The sequence below is a fragment of the Zeugodacus cucurbitae genome, chromosome 5 (assembly GCF_028554725.1).
Source record: "Zeugodacus cucurbitae isolate PBARC_wt_2022May chromosome 5, idZeuCucr1.2, whole genome shotgun sequence".
Taxonomy (NCBI): Eukaryota; Metazoa; Arthropoda; class Insecta; order Diptera; family Tephritidae; genus Zeugodacus; species Zeugodacus cucurbitae.
The window spans coordinates 70150516-70158875 of NC_071670.1; the positions used below are offsets into that span (position 1 = coordinate 70150516).

An 8360-nucleotide genomic window follows, 5' to 3' on the forward strand; every position below is an offset into this window, starting at 1 on the left:
GTGGGATTCATAATGCAATCACCGTAAGAGTTCCACTTATCATTACACATTAGTCACAAACCGTTGCAAAACAGACTTATTTTTGTAGCATTCAAGTTGCTTTTATTGGCTTCAATTCAAAGGTCGCCAGATTTCCTTGCTACGGTTTTCGGTATGTCAAATTTAATGACATTCGCTAAAAATTATTTGTTAAATTTTAGACAAAAACAATGTGTATTCGTCTGCGAAGTTATTAAGTATTTGCACTATTTAAATAATATTTACCGGCGCGGTTGACAGACGTATCACTTAAACCGTACCTTTGCCAATTTAGAGTAATTGAAATTGACAGAATGAACATCATTTAAACAATCGACACTAAAATTGAGACGAATCTCCCTTCCAAGTAAATACCAGACATCCTTAACATCCTTCCATTAATCGAACAGCAATTTGGATTTTATATCGTAGTATAGGTTCGAAGTTCGGTTCTGGTCAAAATACTTTTTTTCTTTGTCTCACGACAACTTTTTGATCCTCACATCATATTTTTTATGCAAATTGATATCATACTGGATATATGTCAAACAACTCAATTCCACTATTGATGTAATATACATATATGTATAATATGAAGCAGTCACGCAACCACTTCGCTCAGGTCTCCTGATTATCTAACAATAATTCTCATAAAACTTTTAGCTTATAGTACGAGCAGCTATGATAAAGATGATTATTTGGAATTCCATCGGTTATTGGGAGGGAAACAGTAAAACATATACAAATACTTCTTTAGCACATAAATACTCGTAAGTCGGAAGAAATTGCACTCACTCGTCAAACAACTGAACTCATGTTGGCGCCAATCGAGAGATCAGCTTGAACACGATCATACAAAGGGCTGGTCGTGACGTGCCTATTTTCAATATAAGTATGCCATTTGTAACAACAGAGAGAGCATGTTCTAGCAAATGCGAGTATAATCAGCTTGAGTTAGATTCTGTATGTTTCACTAGTTTTAGTTTTTGAAACAATGCGAAGGTTGCAAGTAGTGTTCTGTTGCACTTTTTATTAATAGTCAATTAAAAGTTCTTTGCATTCAAGGTTCGAAAAGTAAAAGTGAACTAAAATGTAGTATTTTCGCGGGATTTGTTTACAATAACGGGTAGCAAATAAAAGTATATTCTTAAATAAGAATTTCTTATTGCCTGATTTCGTATTTCTTGGTGACGTTAAAACATGCAACTCTCGTAAAAGTAAAAGTCATCGTAATATAGAGAAAGCACTCAAGCTGGCTTAATTGTCATTTTATCAACACAAATTCTATTTACAAGAGTGGGTCACCGCACTCAAGGTTGTATATTTTCTTACGGCAAGTAAATTAAAGTATCCAAATGGCTTCTATACTGGACCTACCGGACGACTGCTTGATAATGATTTGCAAAAAGTTGGAACGCGATGTTCAACAATACTGCTGGGGCAATGTGTGTAAACGATTTGAACATATCTATTTCCGATATTTTCACAATTGGATGGAAGTAAATGACAATTTAGCGAAAAATTATGGTCATCTCATTGGGACCGGCGACTTTCCGCTGCGAACTATAAAGAAACTTAATTTGTCGAAGTCAAAATGTACGAAATACTTTCTGAATAAATTACGCGATTGCCATAAGGAGATTGAAGAGGCGAAACTCTTTTCCTTCACCGATGAGTATTTGGCGGAATTGTTGCCATTACCAAATCTGAAGAAACTGATCTGCATCGGCACTTATAATTTGAGAGGTGAGCTCGATTCGAAACTGACAGTTTAGGATTTGAAATCAGATATCGAAGTACTTAAAGGCTTCGGAGTGGATAGTTGCCTAGATAAAATTGGTATTATTCTGTGGGATTATCTAAGTAGTCGCATGTAACTTTATTTATTTCTTCATGCTTCTTATTGCTCGTCCCTTCGTTGGAATGAAGTCATTCCATTAAAATTACAAATAGGTCTAATGTTAAGTTTTAGCTTATATTTCATTCAAGCTAAATTTTCCGTCTAACATCTAGACACTAAAAATGTTTAAGTAGGAGCCACTAAACGCTCGTTTAATCGGACAGTTATTGAAATTCTCTAGGTAGCAGCTTAATGGAACTCAACAGTCTCACGGAGCTGCACATACACACTAATAAATTGTTTCAGCCGGAAAGCTTGCTGCAAATAACATATTACAATCCATTGAGGACGCTTGTAATGCCCAACGACCCACACATGTTTTCGAATAGATACGCCTTTGAAATGTTCGAAAACCTTAAAAACGTCGAACAGCTCGTGATAGAATTTAACCCTTGTAAATCGTGGCAACTGGTCGGCACTTTACCGAAATTGAAAAGGCTCGAGATTTGGGATTTCGTCAGTCATGAGTGTGAGACCTGTTTGGAGGACCACAATTTGTACGAGACATGCGCAGGGCAACATGCCACTATCTTTTTTGATGAATTACGTCGGAGGAATCAGTTGGAAGAATTGGTACTTTCTGACGGTTACGTGTCTGAGCAACATCTCTTGAAAATTTCGGAGCTGACAAACTTGAAGCGTTTAATATTTTGTCGGGCTGCTTTAACGCATTCCCTATCACTGGGTGTCTTTAAAGATTTGGTGAATTTGGAAGAGCTACACCTTGACGGCTGCAGACTAATAAATGAGGAGGCTTCACTAGAGCTAATAAGATGTTGTAAGAAGCTCAAAGTTCTGCTTCTTTGGTTTGTTGGTGGCGTAACTTCGTACTTTCTTACGGAGGCAAATGATATCTTAAGTCGCAGGCAACCGGCACCACTTGAGCCTTTGACAATGGGTTTCTCTAAGTTTGTTGAAGTTACAAAGGTGAGTTGGTAGCCATTTTACGTTAGGAATAGCACGTCTCAAATACTTTCTTACTTCAGCTAATCAAGTTTGAAAAGCCGCTTCCATTTCTACGATTTGTAAGACTTACGAGGAGGTTTGTTGGCGCAGAAGAAGACTATTTGAAAAGAGAGGAGGACTATGTGAGTCAAACGAATGTGCAGGGTGATTCGCTGAAAAGAAAATTTTCCATGTGAGTATTCAATAAATATACACATACATATTTGTAATATAAATAATTGATCATCTTCGGATTTTCATTTGGTACGACGCTAATGAAATTTAGCATGAATATGGAAGCCGGTCAAGAGGAGTTTCAAATTATGGTTAAAAGTGCTAAGACTGCACACGGCAATGAGCGGAGATAAAATTTTATGCACAAAGTTAAAATAAATGTGATTAGATTAAACTATTCGAAATCAATTCTCTCTTTGTTTCTGGAAATAGGAAAAAGCCACACGGAGCTAGGTCTGGCAAATGTATAGGCTGGGAGTACGGTTTTTGCCAAGAATTTAAATGTGAGCTTTCATCGAATGAAAATCGCTAAGCTTATAAAAACACGTCTAACCTCTGCGGCTTCTACAGACAAAGTAAGCAATGAATACAGATGAACATTTTATCGTATTTCAAGAGGAACGTACATATGTATGTATATCAACATAATTAAAAGTAAAACACAAAAATTTTGATAATTGGACTTTTGGAAAAAATCCAATTTTTTAACAAATTGGTTTTATCCAAGCCGGCAAAGTATGTACAGTTTGGCTATGTCAAATTTAATGACATTCGTATGTTAACCAATGAAAATGGTTTCATTTTACTTTTATAGGAAATTTGATAATATTTTTTGCACAAAAGTGAGGTCAAGCAAATTGGTATGAATTTATACAATTTAGTAATTTTTATCGCTCCTGTATTGTTGTCAAATTAGTGTCATTGAATTTGACCAAATGACATCTACACCTTAGTCTATTAGGTTCTTTGTAGACCAGCGCCACTCTTAAAATATACATTAGACTCCTAATCCTCGAGCCATTCAGCATCGATTAAGAATACATATTTTCTTTAAAATCTTTAAAATCTGCAATATATAGTCGACTTTGCGTCAGGAATAACTAAGGTCATTCATTCTATGAAAATTGTTATCATACTGGAAAATGGTTAAACAATTCAATTTCACTGTTTTGTTGTAATATATAAGTAGAAAAAAGTGTATAATTTTATAATTACCCTGACCCAGTACGAAGCAATCACGCAACCAGTACCCTTAAGTCCGCTGATTACATAACATTTACATTAATTCCCATAAAACACAACCAACTCTGAGTCACTCTTCGCTCATTGAATTAATACAAGCAACTATGATAAAGATGATTCTTGGGAATTCCACCGGTTAGTGGGAGGGAAATAGTAAAACATATAAAAATATTCATTAGCACATAAATCCGTGTAAGTCGGGAGAAATTGCACTCACTCGTCAAACGTCTGAAGTCATGTCGGTTGCGAGTTCAGCTTGAACACGATCATACAAAGGGCTGGTCGTGACGAGCCTATTTTTAATATAAGTATGTCATATATAATAAGAGCATTCAAAATATTTGTAGAGAGAGTACTGTTAAGCTCCGCTTATGCGCTTCTCAGTGAACATTGCGACGGAGTGACTACAACAAAAAACTCAACAAACGCTGCATGACTAATGATCGGCTTGTGAGCATTAATGAACGAAGTGATCGGCGAATCATCGGCGAGAGCACTGTGAACTTAAATGCAAGCTGACAGAGAGTGTAATCTGCTTGAGTATGCTTCTGTATGTTTCACTAGATTTAGTTCTTGATAGAAAGCGAAGGTTGCATGTAGTATTCTGTTGCACTTTTTATTAATTTTCAATTGGAAGAGTCGCACCTTCAAACTTCGAAAAATAAAAGTGAAGTTTCTCGTGATTTGTTTACTATAACGAGAAGCAAGTTAATATATAATCTTCAATCGTGGTGAAATTAAAACGTCCAACTCTTCCAAAAGTAAAAGTCATCGCCTATAGAGAGTCGTCATCCAACGAGAGCACTCAAGGAGAAGCTTATTACTCACAGCATTTAGTTTCGAAATACATTTATGAGTAGAATTGAATTTACTGGCATTTAATCAACACAAGTTGAGTCGACAAGAGCTGGTCACCGCATCCAAGGTTGTATATCTCAACGAACTATTTTTTTACGGCAAATGGCTTCCATACTGGATCTACCGGATGAGTGTTTGATAATGATTTATAAAAAGTTGAATCGCAATGACCAGAAGAACATCTGGAGCAATGTTTGTAAACGATTTAAACACATCTGTTTCCAATATTTCCCCAATAGCACTGAACTAAACGACAATTTGGCGACAAAGTATGGTCATCTCATAGGCACCGACGACTTTCCGCTGCGTACCATAAAGAGACTTAATTTGTCGAAGTTTGAATGTACGAAATACTTTCTAAATAAATTACGAGATTGTCATAAGGAGATTGAAGAGGCGAAACTATATTATTTCACCGATGAGTATTTGGCGGAACTTATTCCATTACCAAATCTGAAGAAACTGAATTGCGTCGCCTTTTATAATTTCAGAGGTGAGTTCGATTCCAAATTGATAGTTCAGGATTTCAAATTAGGGGTCGGTTTTAGTATACCAACCCACGATTTCGGTATTAAAATGGGTACGATTGGAAAGAGAAGATTCTACAGAATAAGAATATATATAATTAGAGCCGCAGGGAATTTGTGAATATGATTTTTTTATAATTATTTTTGCTTTAAATAGGCATCTTTCTTTTTATTGTTAGTGGAGAATTTATCCTTAGCCGATTAAGAGGAACTGAAACAATATATGTCTTCTTTCTAGAACGTTTTATATGCAACTAACTTAAATTGTACAAAAAGAAATTCTGGAATATAACTGAGAGAGTTGAATTCAATTTCAAATACAGTTATGACAAATATTATATATAGCTCTCTTTAATTCAATAGTGGCGAATATATTATAACACTTTTGTACACACATTTTTTATATGCACAATAACAAAAGCGTTCGATGCTGACAAATATTAAGTGTTGTCATATCCGAACGAATGAAAACAATGAAAATAAATAAAAAGAAACGCCACATTCAGGAAATAAATACCCTCTAAAAATAGTATGTAATACATTTTCAATTTTAATAAAAGAAAAAAGTTTTAGGGCTTATTACATCTAACAATTTCACAAAAGTATCTTGATGCTGATTTGCAATATTTTTTCTCCATGTGTATTCCTAAACTAAATTAGAAAAATCTGCACTATTGTTAAAATTGTCTTTGATGGAAACCTAGGACCCAGAGACCTTCTACTCCCCGCCTTAAGATTGAATCCTTGACGAAACTGTTTTTTCGAACCTCCGCATGCGACCAATGTAATGCACAATATTAAACAATTCATTTTGAATTGGCAAATATGAAACCAATAACAAAACGGAAAAATAAAGAATTAGCGAACTTGTTTAGTTGTAGTTATAACTGCTATAAAATAAATATGTAGAAGCAATCTAGTGATGTCTTAGTCTATAATAAGTGCATAATATAAAAGAGAAATTAACCATAAGAGGAGACAATAAAAGATAAAATGTAAATAATTTTCAACTTTAAATGCGAATAACTCGGTAGTTTCCGTCGACTCTAGTTTTATATATTCATAGTGTTAATCTGGATAACAGTCTCTTTCCAACCAGACCCATTTCCCAAACTACTGAAAACGAGGGGTGGTATTCTAATGTTTCCCCCAAATCAGATACCGAAGCACTGGATAGATACAAAGTGCAGAGTTTTGTACTTACAGTCCATGTTGTTCTCTTGGAATATATAAGTAAAAGATTGAACTTTCTCTGTATATATTCCGCTAAAAGTTCGAATAGCTTTAAGCAAGAATATAAATAAGTAGGAGCCTCGTTTAATCGGAAAGTTTTTGTAATTCTCTAGGTAGAGGCTTAATAGAACTCGACAGTCTCACGGAGCTGCACATACACAGTAGCTCCTTTTTTGATCCGAAATACTTGCTGCAATTAACATATTTCAATCCACTGAGGCTACTTGTAATGCCCAAATATCCAGACATGTTTTCGAATAGATACGCCTTTGAAATGATTGAAAACCTGAAAAATGTCGAGCAACTCGGTACAAAATTCCACCATTGTAAATCGTGGCAACTGGTTGGCACTCTTCCGAAATTGCAAAAGCTCGAGATCTGGCGTTTCAATAGTGATCAGTGCGAGACGTGCTTGAATGACCAAAATTTATACAAAAGATGCGAAATGCAACATTGCAAATTCTTCTTTGACGAATTACTTCGGAGGAATCAGTTAGAAGAATTGGCAATTTCTGAAGGTTACGTGTCTATGCAACATATCTTGAAAATTGCGGAGCTGACAAACTTGAAGCGTTTAATATTTTGCAAAACTCGTATTGTCAATTTTTCGTTGGTGCTTAAAGATTTGGTGAATTTGGAAGAGCTACACCTTCACGAGTGCGATGACATATATGCGGAGGATTCACTAGAACTAATAAGATGTTGTAAGAAACTGAAAGTTCTGTTTCTTGGGAGTGTTTATGGCGTAACTGCGTACTTTCTTACGGAGGCAAATGATATCTTAAGTCGCAGGCAACCGGCACCAATTGAGCCTTTGCAAATGGGATTTTCCCTTAACATTGAAAAGTATGAGGTGAGTTTGTTGCAGATTTACGTTATATTTATGCTACACTTATCGAATACTTTCTTTTCGCAGCTAATCCTGTCTTTAATACCGCTTCCATTTCTACAATTTGTAACGAGCAACTTTGGCTATGGAACATCAGGTGACGTCGATTTGATGAATCGCTATGAGGGTAAAAATACATTTTGGTCCTCCTCGCTGGAATACAAACCTTACTAGTGACTATTCAATAAGTATACACATACATATGTGAATTAGAAATAATTGATCTCTTTCGAATTTTCATTTGGTGTGACGCTAAATTTTTCAGTAACTATGAGTTCGGTCAAGATGAATTTCAAATTGCGTTTAAAAGTGCTAAAACTTACAACACGACAAAGAGCTTATTTATAACAAATTAAAAAAGAGATACAAATAAACTTTCCGAAAACAATTATTTTCTTTAAAATTTCGTCCCTTAAAAAATCTCCATCAGCAGCCACGCGCGATTCTTTATTTTCGTAATCAAACCTAGCTTGACAAATAGCGGAAGCTGTGTCCTTACGTGACATGCCGTGCGGTTTGTTGTTTTCCCTGCAGTAGCTATAGTCGATTTGCTACGTAATACTCAATTCGGATTTTTTGGTTGTTAGAGATTTTTTAAAGGAAATTTGATATGGCAAAATTTTCGAAAAATTTAAGAATTTGAAGTTTAATTAATATTTGTGCTTTACTACTATATTACCATGGGAAGGGTGTTTAGCTCAACTCGCTGCAGAAGCAAAATCGAGAAGTAATA

General features: G+C 35.3%; 2 protein-coding genes across 2 annotated transcripts; both read left to right on the forward strand.

The window, feature by feature from the left end:
* Positions 1 to 987: 987 nt before the first annotated feature.
* Positions 988 to 3541, forward strand: LOC114804383 (uncharacterized). The gene is made up of 4 exons (XM_054231630.1): positions 988 to 1764; positions 2100 to 2845; positions 2905 to 3056; positions 3150 to 3541. Exons 1-4 carry the CDS (start codon positions 1374 to 1376, stop codon positions 3229 to 3231), a joined length of 1371 nt encoding a protein of 456 aa, XP_054087605.1. The 5' UTR covers positions 988 to 1373; the 3' UTR covers positions 3232 to 3541.
* Positions 3542 to 4683: 1142 nt separating this feature from the next.
* On the forward strand, positions 4684 to 8034 carry LOC105215604 (uncharacterized). Its single transcript, XM_054231631.1, has 3 exons — positions 4684 to 5471; positions 6852 to 7591; positions 7655 to 8034. Exons 1-3 carry the CDS (start codon positions 5081 to 5083, stop codon positions 7799 to 7801), a joined length of 1278 nt encoding a protein of 425 aa, XP_054087606.1. The 5' UTR covers positions 4684 to 5080; the 3' UTR covers positions 7802 to 8034.
* Positions 8035 to 8360: the final 326 nt, after the last annotated feature.

Coding starts and splice junctions, on each gene's coding strand:
- LOC114804383 (XM_054231630.1), top strand. CDS start 1,374: ATGGCTTCTATACTGGACCTACCGGACGACTGCTTGATAATGATTTGC. Junction 1,765..2,099: donor CGGCACTTATAATTTGAGAG/GTGAGCTCGATT, acceptor GAAATTCTCTAG/GTAGCAGCTTAATGGAACTC. Junction 2,846..2,904: donor AGTTTGTTGAAGTTACAAAG/GTGAGTTGGTAG, acceptor TTCTTACTTCAG/CTAATCAAGTTTGAAAAGCC.
- LOC105215604 (XM_054231631.1), top strand. CDS start 5,081: ATGGCTTCCATACTGGATCTACCGGATGAGTGTTTGATAATGATTTAT. Junction 5,472..6,851: donor CGCCTTTTATAATTTCAGAG/GTGAGTTCGATT, acceptor GTAATTCTCTAG/GTAGAGGCTTAATAGAACTC. Junction 7,592..7,654: donor TTAACATTGAAAAGTATGAG/GTGAGTTTGTTG, acceptor TTCTTTTCGCAG/CTAATCCTGTCTTTAATACC.